This window comes from Drosophila innubila (genome assembly GCF_004354385.1).
Source record: "Drosophila innubila isolate TH190305 chromosome 3L unlocalized genomic scaffold, UK_Dinn_1.0 0_D_3L, whole genome shotgun sequence".
Classification (NCBI taxonomy): Eukaryota; Metazoa; Arthropoda; class Insecta; order Diptera; family Drosophilidae; genus Drosophila; species Drosophila innubila.
This window is the reverse complement of record NW_022995376.1, coordinates 7,681,190-7,698,572: the sequence shown is the minus strand read 5'-3', so window position 1 is coordinate 7,698,572 and position 17,383 is coordinate 7,681,190. Positions and strand designations below refer to the sequence as shown.

General features: G+C 47.9%; 2 protein-coding genes across 2 annotated transcripts; one reads left to right on the top strand and one right to left on the bottom strand.

Moving 5' to 3' along the window:
- Positions 1-25: 25 nt before the first annotated feature.
- On the bottom strand, positions 26-2,180 carry LOC117788951 (BTB/POZ domain-containing protein 10). Its single transcript, XM_034627907.1, has 5 exons — positions 2,106-2,180; positions 1,179-1,904; positions 835-1,032; positions 452-769; positions 26-387 (listed from the first exon to the last, which is right to left on the bottom strand). Exons 2-5 carry the CDS (start codon positions 1,828-1,830, stop codon positions 152-154), a joined length of 1,404 nt encoding a protein of 467 aa, XP_034483798.1. The 5' UTR covers positions 1,831-1,904; positions 2,106-2,180; the 3' UTR covers positions 26-151.
- A 656-nt stretch (positions 2,181-2,836) lies between these two features.
- Positions 2,837-16,597, top strand: LOC117788927 (PHD finger protein rhinoceros). The gene is made up of 8 exons (XM_034627871.1): positions 2,837-3,106; positions 3,425-3,867; positions 3,969-4,590; positions 4,687-4,881; positions 5,143-5,359; positions 5,417-5,606; positions 5,677-6,287; positions 6,356-16,597. The coding sequence occupies exons 3-8, from the start codon at positions 4,103-4,105 to the stop codon at positions 15,278-15,280; spliced, it is 10,626 nt and encodes a 3,541-aa protein (XP_034483762.1). The 5' UTR covers positions 2,837-3,106; positions 3,425-3,867; positions 3,969-4,102; the 3' UTR covers positions 15,281-16,597.
- The last annotated feature ends 786 nt before the right edge of the window (positions 16,598-17,383 follow it).

Genomic DNA, 17,383 nt, shown 5'->3' with positions numbered 1-17,383 from the left:
TCCCAGTTACATCGACATTTATATAAATTGTTCGTATTTTTGTGTATTTTATTTTTAATTGCGTATACAAAATTTGGGTTGAAAACGTAGAAAGCGTTCCGGGTGCGTGCAGCTAACGTGGCAGTGTGCTAATTGCCCTTGGGGCATCTCTCTACACATGCTCATCAACGATGCCAGGAGCAATGGCCGCTTGCTCCGGATCGTTTATCATGACATTGCCGCCGGCGGCTTCATCCACGGCAACAACAGCGGCAACTGCGTCACCGGCTACGCCTACGCCTCCGCCTCCACCTCCACCGACAATGCCAATTGCGACAGCTGCCATGTCAGCATTGTTTGCCTGGGCATTGACCACGGCTATAGCTGGTGACGGAATGGGATTGCCACCTGAAAGAACAGAGTAATACCTCATTAATCATGGGGAAAACAGATTTAGGAGCTGCTTACGCACTTGCATCTAATTCGAGTGGTGGATCAGCATTGGCCTCGGCGAGATTCGTAACAGATTTCGATTTAACACACTGGAAATCCACATGGCGACTCTTGGCCTCCTCCTTCTCCCAGGACATGTGTATAAATGGACGCTGCACGTAGCTGTAAATGACTTCGGCTCGTCCGCCGGGACGTCGACGTATCTTCTCCTTGTGCGTGGGATAACCCTCAATGCCGCAGCGTATCTTCTTCAGGCCGCGATCCTTCATCACCTGCTTGGCCACATCGCGATTCTCGATGTACTTAAAGAAACGATGCATGGCAGTGCTATGCACAGCTAAAGAGGAGTAGATTTATATGAGATGTTGATGAGGTAGTTATGGGAATGCTATGCACTCTTACTTTGACAGTACTCCTCGCCCATTTGTGGTGGGAACTCTTCGTCCCAGTCGACCATGTCGTCGTCGAGCAGCACAACAACATGACACTCGCGATCGCCACGTTGTGCGGATGCAACCATTAGCGGCAATATTAGATCCTCGAGAAAGACCTCGAACTGTTGTCGTGCTCCCTCATTGCTCAGCTCATGGAGCAGGCCTCCTTTAGTGTGGTAGAAAATCAACATAGGCGTGTGGTCAGCATGGCAATTGGAGAGTAAAGAAACAAAAAGAGCGGGAAGAGAGCAAAACAGACGGGGCACTAACTAAGAGACGCCGTCCGTCTGCAACAGCAGCAAACATACTCACTTAGATTCTGACAACGGACTGTGGTGGCATCGAACGGGATCAGCAGGTAATCACACGCCTCCTTCAGCTCCGGCACCGACACGGTGGGCGGGCAACGAATAACGCCGCTTTTGTAGTACTCCAGAATAGCACGGAATACCAAATGCGAGATGCCATCGGCCAGTTCATACTCGCCACGCTCATTGGGATGCACAAACTGAAAGCCGGAGCCAAACATAGTGCCCAGCATGGTGTTTGGATGTGCTGTGAGTAGAGTCTGCTCCACGGTGAATCGGACGCCATCCACCAGCATCGAGATGCGCTCTGGCGGACCGAGACGCACTGCAGCTGCAGCGGCGGCAGCGCTGCTTGTGGATGGTGTCATGGATTTGTCGTGCTTGGAGATGGCACCGCTGGACACATTCATGGTGCTGTGCTGTTGTTGTTGTTGCTGCTGCTGTCTTTGCATGTAGGTGCTGCTGCGACTGCGATTCTTCAGTATTCGACGTCTGCGCTCCTCCGCTGCCTCAAGATTCTCTTCAATGCTGCTGCTGTCGCTGTATGTGTCCTGTTGTTGTTGTTGCTGCTGCTGATGCTGCTGCTTATTACCTGAATTGTTGCTATTGCTATTGTTGTTGCTACCACTACTATTCGAATTTGGAGTTGTTGACATTTTTCGAAATATATTTCGTTTGCACTGTGTCGTGCACTCGCTCGATTCAAATACTCGATTAATATTCCAGCAAACTGCAGACAAAGAAATACATTTGCATTTGTGTGTTTGCTTGTTTGTTTGTTTGTGTTTGCTGCTGCCTTTGCCGTTGCTGTTGCGGTTGCGGTTGGCGAGTGCAAGCCCGGGTGCGGAGACAAACAGATGGCTGTCTATAAGCTTATCTGATTTCTAATCTGTAAGTCGCAATAACTATTCTCCTTCTTACGTATGCTTACATTACATTGATGTAAAATTTGTGCGAATTGTAATTTGGCTGCCCTTTGAAAATTCTCTTCTTTTGCTGCTCTATGCTTGGTAGCAGTGTTGCCAACCTTTTAGCGGAAAAACAGCTGTGTCTGAAACTATGCGTTTGCCATTTAATTTAACGCTGCCAGACCTAGATAGCTTTTTCATATTTCTTGGTAGTTTTTATTCATTTCAAGAATTTTTGATATTTTTTAAAATTAAATTTGCAATTTCTCCCCTCCGAGGGCTAGCGAACTTCAAACCATCACTTAATCATTTACCTTTATTTCATCTTATTTCAAATTGCATTGGATTTGTAATAATTTTTTAAACAATTTTTTGTTGGTTAAATTTTCAAATTTAAATCGCCCGCCGTTTCAAGATTTCATTTGGCAAAAACGAACCATGAATATAGCCAAAGCTAGCTAAAAAATAGCTCAGTTGACAGCGGTCGATAACTTTTAAATGCTATCGGTGCATCCATTGGCAGTCGCAGGTAATTTCGATAATATATTGTGTGAACTATTGTGAACTAGTGCAGCTATCGATAGTCGATTCCGGTACAGCTCTAATAATCGATAAGCCGAAAAGCAAAATGGCAGACGTAGAAAACGAAACCGAGAAGAAAATCTTGTAAATAATCAGTAAAAATTGCATATTTGTCGCAAATATTATGCCAATTGCGCGAATCGCGAGTGCATAATAAACGTAACGTGTAATTTATTTCCTGTGTCTATTTCGTTCACTAGCAAGTGCTCGCGTGTGTGTCTGCGGCGGCAAAAGCAAAGCCCAGAGTAATATATCCAATCAAAATTCGCTCGAACGCGACAACCAAAACAGCCAAACAAAGCAACAAATGTGGCGACAATGCCAACCAGCGGGCACGGGCATCATTTAGAAAACATTGTAAAAATGTGCAATTTCCAAAAACAAATAATATTACTACAATAAAAAGTAGGAAAAAAAAGGTGCAAAAACGACGAATGTGATTGTAAGGGGGGAGCAGTGCGCTGAGGAGTGGAATAGAGACATTCGCACAAAAGCTGACGGCTGCAACACGCAAGCCACCTGCGTCCCGCTCGCACCTATGCAATAAAAGCGCGCGCCCTTAAAACGAGCGTGCGAGATAGATGGATATTGGGATGGCATTTGATGATTGCGTTATGCAGTAGCCAGCTTTTGTTTGTGAATAGCGATTTTCTATTTTCCGTTTTACTGCCTCTTTCAGTTTTTTTTGTGTATTTTTTGTGACGAAAAATGCATAGAAAATGTACAAAAAATTTGCAAATGTGCAAATTGAAATTGATAGTTGGCAATATAATTAATGGCATTTGGTTTAGACGTGTTCTACAAAATTAATACGAGCACTGACTTAATAACATTGATCACACAAAGTGCGTGCGAAAACAAAATAATCGAGGAGAACAAACACACAATAACAAAAGCGGGAGGGGGAGCGGTAGCGCGCATTATTGCTTATAGCAGTGCACGGCACAGACTGCAAAGTGGCGGCGCTACTCGGGATTAGTGCTGGTGCAGCGGCAGCGGCGTCCATGTTACACGGGCGGCAGCAGCAGCAGCACAACCACAACAACAACAACCCCAACAACAACAACAACAACAATAATAATAAATACACAAATATTTATAACATTAATATAAACAACAACAACAACAAGACACGAAGAGTGCAACAGCAACAACAACCGGCAGTTTGGTTGTGGTGTCGTCAATTGTGGCCTTAAGCATGTAGTAAGTTTTTTGCAAATAACTCCCATTGGAATAACTCTCATTGATTAATCCTCCATTCTCCCCTTCCTTACTGCCTGCCTTCCTTTCTCCTTCACTTACAGGTCGCACTTGGCAGACATTAGAAGCAAACGCGGGAGGTCTAAGTAGCACAAGAGCGAACCGAAGCAGGTTCCACGAAGAAAACCAATCAAAACACAAAGAAAACAAAACACACAAAACACAACACCAATGAAAAATGTCACAAAGAGGTAAACGCGGTAATCAGCAGCAGCTGCAACCGCCGCAGCAGCAGCAGCGACAGGATGTTGAACCGCAACCGCCGCCCACAAAGCGACGTAAAGGTCGACCGCCCAATGGTGCACCTGCAACTTCAACAGCAACGGCAACAATTGCAGCGCCAACAACTGCAACTGCAACAACATCAGCAGCAGCGGCAGCAGCAGCAGCAGCAACAGGGCCAGCGTTGGAGCAACATGAGCACAGCCCGGCCAAGTCAACAACCACAACAACAACAACAACGAAGCTGCCAGGCAAGGCCAAATCGGCCAGCAAGTGTAAAGCGCAAGGCAACAACAGCAATAGCAATAACAACAACAACAGCAGCAACAACAATAGCAACAGCGGCGGCAGCAATAGCACGTGGCAAGCCCGCTCCGTGGCCGATATTAAAATGTCGAGCATCTACAATCGCAGCTCAACAGAGGCGCCAGCTGAACTGTATCGGTGTGTATCCAAAATGTTCCTAATCCTTGACACTTGACCCTGCTTTACCCCCAATTACAATGGATGTTTTTTATATATTTTGTTTAAAAATTGCAGCAAGGATCTCATTAGCGCAATGAAATTGCCAGACTCAGAGCCATTGGCCAACTACGAGTATCTGATTGTAACCGATCAATGGAAGCAGGAATGGGAAAAAGGCGTACAAGTTCCCGTCAATCCCGATTCGCTGCCCGAGCCGTGTGTTTATGTGCTGTCGGAGCCAATTGTGTCGCCAGCTCATGACTTTAAACTGTGAGTAGCACCTAAAATTATTACTAAATTTTATTAAATAATAATCTACAATAACAGTATTAGCGTTATAAGAAAATATTAACAATTCCGCTGCAAGATTGCAATTGTTACTTGAATCAAATTGTTTCAATTACTTGAACATTTTTGAATATTTTGTAACTTATTCAATTTAATTATCTTATGATTTCAACATTTCTATTTGAATTGAATAGTGATTATTATTTTAACATATTTAAATAAAAATTTGAATTTATTTTGCAGTCCAAAAAATCGTTTCCTGCGCATCACCAAAGATGAACATTACTCGCCGGATCTGCATTGCCTGACGAATGTTGTTGCCCTGGCGGAGAACACATGTGCCTATGACATAGATCCAATCGATGAGGCCTGGCTGCGTCTCTATAATGGCGATCGGGCCCAATGCGGTGCATTTCCCATTAATGAAACGCAGTTTGAGCGTGTCATCGAGGAGCTAGAGGTGAATAAATATAATTAATACTTGGTTACATTTATTTAATTAACAATTCTTGAACAGGTGCGTTGCTGGGAACAAATTCAGGTCATACTTAAGCAGGAGGAGGGATTGGGCATTGAGTTTGATGAGAATGTTATATGTGATGTTTGTCGATCGCCCGACTCTGAGGAGGCCAACGAAATGGTATTCTGTGATAATTGCAACATCTGCGTGCATCAGGCTTGTTACGGCATTACAGCGATTCCATCAGGTAAATTCCAATCAGATCATTTAATATAATTTATAACAATATATACAAATACTTGATGCTTGTTTAATAGGTCAATGGCTTTGTCGAACCTGTTCCATGGGTATTAAGCCAGATTGTGTGCTATGTCCGAACAAGGGCGGCGCCATGAAGTCCAACAAATCGGGCAAACATTGGGCGCATGTCTCGTGCGCACTCTGGATACCGGAAGTGAGCATTGGCTGTGTTGATCGCATGGAGCCGATAACAAAAATCTCAAGCATTCCGCAAAGTCGCTGGTCATTGATTTGTGTGCTCTGTCGGGAGCGTGTGGGCAGCTGCATCCAGTGTTCGGTGAAGACGTGCAAGACGGCATACCATGTAACCTGTGCCTTCCAGCACGGTCTCGAGATGCGTGCCATCATCGAGGAGGGCAATGCCGAGGATGGTGTCAAATTGCGCTCCTATTGCCAAAAGCATAGCATGAGCAAGGGCAAGAAGGAGGGAGCAAGTGCCAGCAGTCATCACACATCCGCCTCCAGTTGCATGCAAAAGAATAATAAATTCTCAAGCAGTGGCGCCGCTGGCGATGGCAGCAACACACCCGGTGGCAAGGGTGAAGATCACCGAAGACGCAAGAATCATCATCGCAAAAACGACATGACCTCCGAGGAGCGCAATCAAGCGCGAGCTCAGCGATTACAGGTATGAATAAAGTTAACTATTTACTTTATTTCTTCATTTACTTTATTGGATTTGTTCTATCTCTGTAGGAGGTGGAGGCGGAGTTTGATAAGCATGTAAATATCAATGACGTTAGCTGCCATTTGTTTGATGTGGATGAGGATGCGATTATTGCCATTTATAACTATTGGAAGCTAAAGCGAAAGTCTCGTCACAATCGCGAGTTAATACCGCCCAAATCCGAGGATGTCGAAATGCTGGCACGCAAACAGGAACAACAGGATCTCGAGAATCATAAGCTGGTCGTACATTTGCGTCAGGATCTGGAGCGTGTGCGCAATCTCTGCTACATGGTCAGTCGGCGTGAAAAGCTTTCCCGTTCGCTGTTCAAGCTGCGCGAACAAGTCTTCTACAAGCAGCTGGGTGTGCTCGATGAGGCAGTGCAGCATTCCGCGGACAGCAGCAGCAGTAATAAGCAGCTGCAACAACAACAACGTCCCGCTTTGGATACGGATGCCATCATCTATGCGAATGATGGGCCAACGCTATATGATCGCTTCTATAGCTCGACGGATCAGCAAACTGTGCCGGCGCAGTATCAGAGCTTAGACTATATACTGGAGCAGCTGATGGGCAAGATACAGGCACGTGGACGCGCCTCCCAGTCGCCCACGAAGCGCAAACAGGCGGCGGTCAAGGGTTCGCCTAAAAAGAAACTCAACAATGGTGCAATAACAACAACAACAACACAGTCTACAACAACACAACCTACGACTACAACAAATACAATGGCCAATACAAAGGCCGCCAAGCCACGTGGCTCGCCAAGGACGCCAACAACGGCGTCTACGGCGATGCCGTGTGCGGGGAGGCGTGCCTCAAAGAGCGGCACGGCAACGACGGCGACGTCGAGTCCCAATAAATCACATAAATCCCATGCCGGCACGTCCGCCGTTACGTCTAGCGGCAGCTCATCATCGGGTGATTCCAGCTCGGCGCGAGGCAGCAGCAGCGGTAGTAGCGCCAGCAGCAGCTCCTCCTCGGATACAGCAAGTGCCAGTGGATCAGCAAGTGATTCCGGCAGCGAAAGCAATAGCTATAACAATAAACACGGCCACGCCAGCAATACTACAACAACAACAGCAACAGCAGCCAAATCCCGCAAGCAATCCTATGCCAGAAGTATCGATCAACGGCAGAAGCAACGACAACAACGGCGTCAAAGTGAAGCAGCTGCGAGTGCGTCTGCGGCGTCTGGCGATGCACGCACCAGTTGCAGTTCCTCCAGCGACGATGACGATGAACGGGGTCGGGAGCGGGAACGAGAACGGGATAGGGACCGGGAACGGGAGCGTGGCAAGCAGCGCGTTAACAAGTCAGCAGTACCTGCGAAATCCCAAGCATCTAAGTCAAAGCAAAGCACAACAACAACAGCAGCAGCAACAACTACAACAAGTGGAACGGCGGCACGTCGAAAGCTTTCCAGCAATGGAGCAACAGCAAGCACAACAACAACAACGACCACGACGACACGAGGCCTTGCTCAAATGGACAAGGAAATGCAACAACAAGATGCCGGCAGTTTATCCAGCGATGAAAGTGAGGAACTGCTGCCACTTAAGCCTACCGAGCGTCATTCCCGCAGTCATCTCTCCAGCGGCCACACAATCTCTGGCAACACAACAACCTCCGCAACGACAACAACAAATGCAACGGGAGCAAGTCGCAAGTTGGGTCATCACATCTACTCCGACTCGGATAGCTCGACCAGCACAGCGCAAGAGGATGGACAAGAAGAAGAGCCAGAGGAGGAGCATGCGGCAGCTGAGAGTAATGTAAGCGATTCACAGAATCAGCAAACGATACGCACCAAGGCGGCCATGAAGGAGTTTGTGCCGGGAACAACAGCTGCCACATTACCAACGACAGCAACAACACTTGCAACTGCAGCAGCAGCAACAACAACAACAACAACTAAAGCCAAAGGCAGCAACAAATCAAACAACACAAAGAGCAATGCAACCACATCGTTTACAGCGGTGGATCTGCTGGTGGTGCCACAGCGACAGGCAGCCAAAAAGGCATCCGAAAATATGCGCATATCGACAAATCTCGCGACATCTTTGCTGCCCGATGCCTCCGAGCGATTACGCGATCCGGAGCAAAGCGGCAGCACAAGCGCCAGTGCCGGCAACAGCAGCAGCGCCAAAAACAAGACGAAAGATGCCAGCTATCGTGGAACAGAAGTGGAGAAGACGCGACCCAAGGAACTGCAGAAATCAGCGGGCAAAACGACGGGAGAAACGACGGCGGAACGTGGCAAGCGAGGAAGACCACCCAAGTTGCAAAAGGAGAGGGAGAAGGAGAAGGAAAGGGAGAAGGAGAGGGAGAAGGAGCGGGAGAAGGAAAGGGAGAAGGAGCGAGAGAAGGAGAAGGAGCGTGAAAAGGAGAAACTGAACACCTCCACTTCCAGCTTCACTGCCACGCCCACTCCCACACCCACGCCCAAGAACAATGAAGTATCCAAGTTGCAGAATTTTGCCGTTTCCTATGTGCCACAAAGGCAGGCAGCCAAAAAGGCAGCCGAGCAGTTGAAGAACAGCGGAGCAGCCTTAACCAAGGCGACCCAAGAGTCGAGTTCGGTGAACGAGCTAAGCGACAAGGATGCAGCAACAGCAACAACAACTGGCGCAGCAACTGTAACCACTCCTACCAGCAAAACAACAACAAGCAAACAACAAACGACGCCTGTCAGACGTGCCTCACACCTCAAGGATCAGGGAGTAAGCGGCTTGTCGCGCAGACGTTCCAAGGAGGAGACACAAACGCCCGTCAAGCGACGCATTGCAGCGCCCAATTTGTCCAGCTCGAGTTCCGGGGACAGCGACAGCAGCAGCAACTCCTCCAGCAGCAACAGCGATAGCTCCAGCAGCGGCAGTGCCACAGACTCCGATAGCGATAGCGATGCCATGGAGAAGCGTAAGGAAGCAACAGCAATAGCAACACCAGCGCAAGTATCAGCTGCAGCACCTGCTCCGGCCCCAACACCAACTCCAATCTCAATATCCAACTCAACCTCAACTGTGCCAAAGCGTTCACCGCGCAAATCGCTAGACAAAGCGCCGCCGGCGCCAGTGACACCTCTAGCAGGAAGAACGCGACAGAATTCGACAAATAAATCGCCAAAGAGAACACCGCAAAAGAATGCAGCGATGGAAGTGTCGCCACAAGTGCCTGCCACACCAAAGTCAACGTCCCAGCGACGCAAATCCTCCCTAGATGATCTGGCCAAGCCAACGGCTCCGGAGATATCGAAGCGTGCGACACGCAACTCCAAGTCTCGACCGCCTTCACCAACGCCCGCCGTTGTGGTCAATGCCAAGTGCAGTCCAGAGAAGCCATCGCCAACGCTGTCGACGTCCAGGCGGAAATCTCGTGCTGAGTCACCCAAAAAGACGCCACCGAATCTGGAGCATGAGATAGCGCAGCGTAAGGCGGCGACAGGACGAACGACGAGTGCATTGGACAAGTTGCTGGACAAGAAGCAGCAGCAGCTCAACAATGCCACGCCCACACCGCCACCTAAACTGCGAGCGCCCACACCCATTTCCGAGCAAGCAACAGCCGTGGCAGCGGAAGAGGAGAAGGAAAGAGAGCGAGAGCGGGAAAGGGAGAAAGAAAGAGAGCGGGAGCGGGAACGAGAGCGGGAACGGGAGCAGGAGCAACAACAACTGCTGCAGACGGATGCGGAGGCTGGTGAGCAGCCCATGGATATCGATGAGGAGCTGACAACGGCGCCAACGCACACTCAATTGCCAGCGAGTTCCGGCAAATTGGACGAGCTATCGGCGGACATTGACGAGCGACCGCCGGCGGCGCCATTGCCTGCCTCGCCCACACCCACGCCATCCAACGACGAGTTGTCCGATGAGGCGGGCAGCGATCGGAGCGAACGAAGACGCAGCAGTCGCTGGAGTCGGTCGCGTAGAAGAAGAAGACGCACGCGGGACGAGGATGAGGAGGAGCAGCAGCACACGCATCATACACAGCATCTGCTCAACGAAATGGAACTGGTGCGTGAGCTGGAAGAGGAGCGCCAGAATGAGTTGCTAGCGAATGCCAGCAAATACTCGGCATCCACATCCTCGCCAGCGGTGACCGTGATACCTCCAGAGCCGCCAGAGATAATAGAGCTGGACTCGAACTCCAATTCCGGCGAGCAGCAGCAACAACATTCGGAGCAACAGCAACAGTTGCAGCAACAACAGCAGCAGCAACAACAGTTGCCAGTTGCTGCAGTGGCAACTCCTGTGCCATGTACCGCCTTGGAGCTGGATGCAGCGCATCAACCCATTGTAGACACCATACTGGAGATGGAGGACAGCAAGTATGGCAATAATTTTGCATCCAACATGGCCAGTGTGGCAAGTGTGCTCAATCCGCCCAATTCAGGACCACTGACAACGTTGCTCGGTGGCAACAACAACAGCAAACAAATCTCTGAGGAGGATAGCGCACAGGCAACACGTAATCTTCTCGAGAAACTGCGTAAAACGAAGCGCAAGGCAGTGTTGGATGAGTGCAAGGACTCAATTGATTTGTTGCCACCAACACCTGCAATTCCCTCCGTATTTCCATTCCACAATGCAGCTGATCCCGAAGACTTGATACATGCACAAAAGGAACTGCAACAACAGCAGCAGCAGCAACAACAACAGAGTTGTCTCTTTAGTAGTTCGGCGCCCAATTCGGTGGCCAGTCAAATGACCATCAAGGATTCTCCGATGACAGCCAATAGTGGTGGCAGCTATGCCAACAGCCTGACCAATACGCCCAATGCCACGCCCACCACAAATGCGAGCAACAACAATCTGGGCTACAGCAATGTCAACTATCCTGGTTGTTATCTGGACAAGGCATCGCCTCATCAGCAACAGTTGCAACAACAACAACAGCAGCAGCAGCAACAACATCACAAGACCAACAGCAATGGCAACAATCAAAGTGTTGCTGCAACTGCCACAACAACAGCAACAACAACACCTGACTTTGTTGACTTGGCTGCAGCAGCTGTGAAGAATAGTTTGAGCAGCTTTGGAGCAGGAGCAGCGTCATCAATACCCTCCCAAGCCTCCTCCACGGTCAATCAACTCACAGGCAGCAGCAACAACAACAAGCTGAGTGATTACGATGAGAACACACGGATGCAGTCGCCATTTGGACGCATGCAGCGTTGGAATGAGAATGATTTGATTGCAGCAAGACGCAGTTCATCGCCCAGTTCTGTCTCGGAATCCAATGATCAGCCGCCAAGTCAGTTGGCCCAGCAGTTGGACAAGGGTTACTTTAATAGCTATGCGGCAGGTGCAGCAGCAGCAGCAGCAACAACAACAGCTGCAACAGCAGCGACAACAACTGTTGCTGCCAACAACAACAACAGCAGCAATAGCAACAATAACAACAACAGTTGCAACAGCGGCAGCAACAGCGCTTATGGCAATCACACGCCCTTGGTCAATGGCATTGATGCCATGTCCATGTACAACAACACGCCACAACAACAACAACAGCAACAACATCAACAGACGACACCAACACATGCGCAACAACGCACACCAAATAGTCAATACAACGGCAGCATTTATCCACAGCTGGCAGCAATGATGCAGCAACAGCAACAACAACAACAGCAACAACCACACACAACGCCAACGGATTATGGCAACAGCGGTGTTGTGGTTGCCACCACACCACAACAACCAGGCACGCCTTATGTGGGCACGCCCTACACCACGCCCAACATGACGCTGACGACAACACCAAATCATTCGTATCAGCTGCAATCGCCTGTGGATGGCAATATGCCAAGTTATCCGAGCAACTTGCTCAGCAGCTGTGCGGAACAGCAGCAGATGACGCCCATGATGCCACCAACGCCGCCAGTGCAACAGGCTGTGCCGCTAGAGACGGTGCCTGTGAGTGTGCCACTTGCTGTGCCTGTGCCACATGCCGTGCCACTTGCTGTGCCGCTGCCTGTGACTGTGCCGCTGCCTGTGCCTTTGCCTGTTGTGTCCAACAAGGAGAGCATCTCGCCCAGCAAACGCAGCAGCGCCAAGCAGCTGAAACAACAACAGCAACAACAACTGCAGCAGCAACAACAACAACACCAACTACACAAATCACCACAACTGCCGCAGGGCAAATCACCAGGCAAATCACCGCGACAACCAACCGTGTTGCATCCACCGCCGACGCCAACACCGCCCATGGCCACGCCTCTGCCTGCAGCCGCTGCGCCCGCCAAATACGATCCCTTGACGCACACGTTGGCGGGGAAACTGCGTCAGCGTGCACCGCGTGGCAGTGGTGCCGCTGCCGGCACACGTGGACGCGGCCGTGGACGAGGGCGTGGCAGGGGCGGCAGTGCGGCGAACGTTATGCTGCCGTTGCCACCGCAAATTGCGGATTATGGCAACAATAGTCTGGCGGGCACGCCCTTCGACTTCAACAACTACGAGGATGAGCTGGCCGGACCAGGTGTGGAGAATTTGCAATCGTTGCGTGATCGTCGTCGCAGCTTCGAGTTGCGTGGCACGCCCAACTCAGCGGGAGCTGGAGCAGCGCCCACTACAAGCTATGCCAGCTGCAAGCTGCGTGGCCAGAACAAGACTCAAACGCAACCGCCAAGTGGAGCAGCGGCTTCCAATCCGCTGCTGCATGCGATTGTGCAGCCAGTGTTGCCTGGTCCCGTCGATATGCGCACCTACAACTTGGGATTCGAGGCGCCACACAGCACTGCCTCCCAGGAGGCGTATCAGAACAATCTGCTGGGTGCCTTCGATTCTGGGACGGCGGATCAGACGCTCAGCGAGTTCGATGAGGAGGATGAGCGACAGTTTCAGTCGGCGCTGCGTGCCACGGGCACCACCAACAACAACAGCAGCAGCAGCAACAACAACAGCAACAATACCTCACCAAATAAACAGACGACAGCAACAGCAACAACACCTGCGACAACAGCTGCGATTGCAACGGCCGCAGCAGGAGTTGCTGCCACAAGTGTCATGCAACCTGTGCCGAGCAGTTTCGCGTTGCATTCAACGGAGGCAAATCAATCGGCGCCTAGCGTAGCTGCCACACTTGTCTCCGAGCTTGTGCCCGCCATGGAAGCCTCAATGGAGGCCACCTCCGAAGAGGTATCCATTGATTCGGACACAACGACGCTGACCACCAAAGCATCGCTGTCGGATGCGCGAAATCAACTCAAGCTGAAGATCAAGGGACCACTTGGCTATCCGGATCTTCATTACAGCACCGTGGCGAATAGCAGTTGCATGTCCAGCAGTTCCCTGGTGCAGTCGAATGCGGTGCAGACGACGGTGGCGGCACAGTTGACCTCGACGGTGGCCAGCACATCCGCAGCCTGCTCCATGACCGTGAGCGGCAATTCGCGGAGGATGCGCAAGAAGGAGCTGCTCAGTCTGTACGTAGTGCAGAAGGATAACCTCAACGACGACAGCTCCTGCGGTCTGCCAGCTGCTTTGGACAGTTTGCCGCTGGAGAACCTGCGCAAGTCGGATGCCAGCGAGCTGGATGACGAGCAGTTGACCTCCAAGCGCTTCAAGAAGAACTCCAGCAGCAGGGAACTGCGTGCCTTGGATGCGAATGCGGGCTTGGAGGAGCAACTGTTGCCAACCGGCGTCGCTGGCGCTGGCAACGATGGACGCCGCCGCAGTGCCTGCAGCTCGGGCAGCACGGATAATGGCAAGACGGGAGCGGCGAGTAGTGCGGGCAAGCGACGTGGACGCAGCAAAACGCTGGAGAGCAGCGAGGATGATCACCAGGCGCCGACGAAGCTGAAGATCAAGATACGTGGACTGCCAGCGGCGAGTGAAACGAATCCCGGCAATGCTGGCAACTTGGGTCTCAATCTGGGATCGGAGAGCAGCAGCTACAGCTACGAGATGACGCGACGAGCGTGTCCGCCCAAGAAAAGGCTGACCAGCAACTATAGTACGCCCACGCTGGAGGAGATCAAGCGGGATTCGATGAACTACCGCAAGAAGGTCATGCAGGATTTCGACAAGGGTGAGGATAACAACAAGCGTGAGCTGGCGGGCGATAATGAGACGCTGCTGGTGAAGCCCAAGAAGGAGAAGAAGGACAAGCCGAAGAAGGACAAGAAGGAGAAGAAGCGTCACAAGCAACAGCAGCTAATCCTCAACAGCAACAGCAGCAGTGTCAGCACAAAAACAACCATGACCACAACGCTGATTGAAAACACGATGGGTGATTCACCCGGAGAGAAGCCTAAGTTGATACTGCGGATTGGTAAGCGCAAGACGGAGACGACAACAACGACAACCACGATGACCATCAGCACGCAGGATCAGCCGCAGATGGAGGCGCCACTGCGCTTGAAGATTGCTCGAGTGTCCGCTGGAGGCGCCTATATGATTGGCGCCAAATCGGAGGCCAGAGAGCCAATGCCAACTGTGGTGGCCACCTGCTCACCAGGAGGAGCTGCTGTGGCGCCTGAACTGCCACTGCTGCCAATTGGGGATGCCTCGCCGTCGGGACTGATGCCCAACAGCTTCACGCCGCACTCGCAGAATGCGAACGCGTCGCCGGCGCTGTTGGGCAAGGATACGAGCACACCATCGCCGCCATGTCTCGTCATTGATTCCAGCAAGAGTGCCGATGTGCATGATTCAACCTCGTTGCCGGAGAGCGGAGCAAGTGCGTCTGTTGTAAGTGGGCTCGTTGGGGGCGGTGTCGGTGGTAGTGTTGGTCCCACGACGCCGTTGTGCGTCAATGTGGGCAACTACGATAACAGCAACAACTCATTGCCATCGGCCAGCGGATCGGGATCTAGCAATTCATGCAACAGCAATTCGAACAACAATAATAGCAACAGCAACAACAACAATAATAATAACAACAATAACAACGGCAGCGGCAACAACGGACCTGGCGGTTTACTTCCATTGAAAAAAGACTGTGAGGTTAGATGATAATCATAAGAAGCAAGCGACCAATCGATATGTCGATCGATCGATCGATCGACTACTTCCAACAGCAACATGTATCCTAAGTTCCCCCCGACAAAACCTCCTCCTCCTACCATTTTCTACACTCTTTTTAAATGTTTGTACAGCACACACTCGAACCCGTAACCAGATCCTATATTACCTTGTACAGTTAGTTTATAAGCTTATTCCCCCTAATCTATCACTCTCCCCCCTCTCTATATCTCTCGTCCCATAAGTTTTGTTGTACACAGAAGAGATACACCGAGATATTATTGCAACGTATTTATATAAAGATAACGATAAAGATGCCTCACATTGCAGAATAACTATAAAACACAACAAAATACTAATTGCATAAATGTACATTTTAATTAAAGCGAATTTTATATATAAATATATATGCATATATATAAAAATATATTTAAATTAGTTTAGAATATGTAAAATACTGTATTAAAGTTATCATTTCGCATTATTTTTATGTTTAGCCTAAATATCAGAAACAAAACAAAATTATAATGCTCGGTTATAGAACGGATCATCCAATATTATGATACGTTAATGCTAGTTAACCCACTTCCATAAAATACCTACTCATATATAAAGAAAAAGCAAAGTAAAATCTAAACAACAAATATATATAAACATATATTATATATATATTTTAATTATTTATTAATAACTATTTAAAATGACACAACAATGAGAAATGCATAAAATAATCATATAAAACATTAGCAAAAGAATTTGTTAAAAAAACGAGAATGAAAAAAAAACAACAAAAAAAAAAGAAAAGAAAAGAAAACTTAAGCGCAGTTGTAGCCTGTAGTCATTAATTGTAGTTCTTAGCGAATCAAAGTCGGCTGCCCCGGCGGATGGGGCACTTGCCGCAACTAAGTGCATATATAAAAGCAACCAGCAACATATACCTAGACCTAAACAACAACAAATTGAAATGTAATGAAATGTTTGTATTTTTAGATTGTAAGTCTAAATTGTGTCGAGAAACTCCAAAAGTTACAGCAAGATAGTTTTGTTTATTCATTGTTTTTCTATAGTTTTTTTTTGCACTATTTCTTTTTTCGATCTTTATTTTTTTGTAGCAAGGCAGTTTAGCAATAGGCAATATACAAAAATTAAACAAAAACAAAGACGTCTTTTGCCAAGGCCAAGTCAAAAACACACATTATATATTAATATATATGTATTTATTTATATATATGATATATGCATATGATATATACGTTCGATCTGATTGAGCATTCCAGCTGGCAGCAAAGTGCTCGAAAATTCGTTTTTCAAATAAACAAAACTTAAAAAAAAAGCTAATTAAAGTGATTAAATAATTTTTTAAAATTCAGTTTCGGTCACAGAGAACGTTTATATTTAAGATATAATTATTTATATATATAAATATATATCTATATGTGTATATAATGATTTTTATTTTAAAAAAAACTTACACGACAAACTATTATACATTAAACAAAAAGAAGAAAGTAATCCACACATGCAAAAATATTTATTCCAACATATTCAGAAATTGTAATCTTAGATCTATTGAAATGGTAAATTGGAAAATTTACGATAATTGTGTAATTGTAAATAATTGTGTGTATGCGAGAAAATGTTTTTTATTATTACGTTCGTTCTAATCTAATTATTAATTAATTCTGATTATTAATTTTAAATTGTAGTCTTAGCAAAAATTTAAATAAAAACAAAAAGCCTTATTTAAAAACAAAACAAACAACAACATGAAGATAAAAATCAAATACTCTTAAACAGTTGCACAACCATTTACTTTTTATCATTCAGGTTTTTAATATTATTAATATTTATATAAAATAAATAAATGAATAGAAATCCACTTTCGATGTCCAAGTGTCGATCCAATCAATAAACAACAATTTGTCAATTAAACAATGCATTAAATTGATTGACGACGACGTTGAAATTGAAACAAAACAGTTCGAATCATTGACTAACTAATAAAAGAAGTAAGGACTAATATTTTTGGTGCCGTTTTGTACAAATAAAGCAATATTCCGAACTTGTTATTACACATTGATGAAGGAAACAATA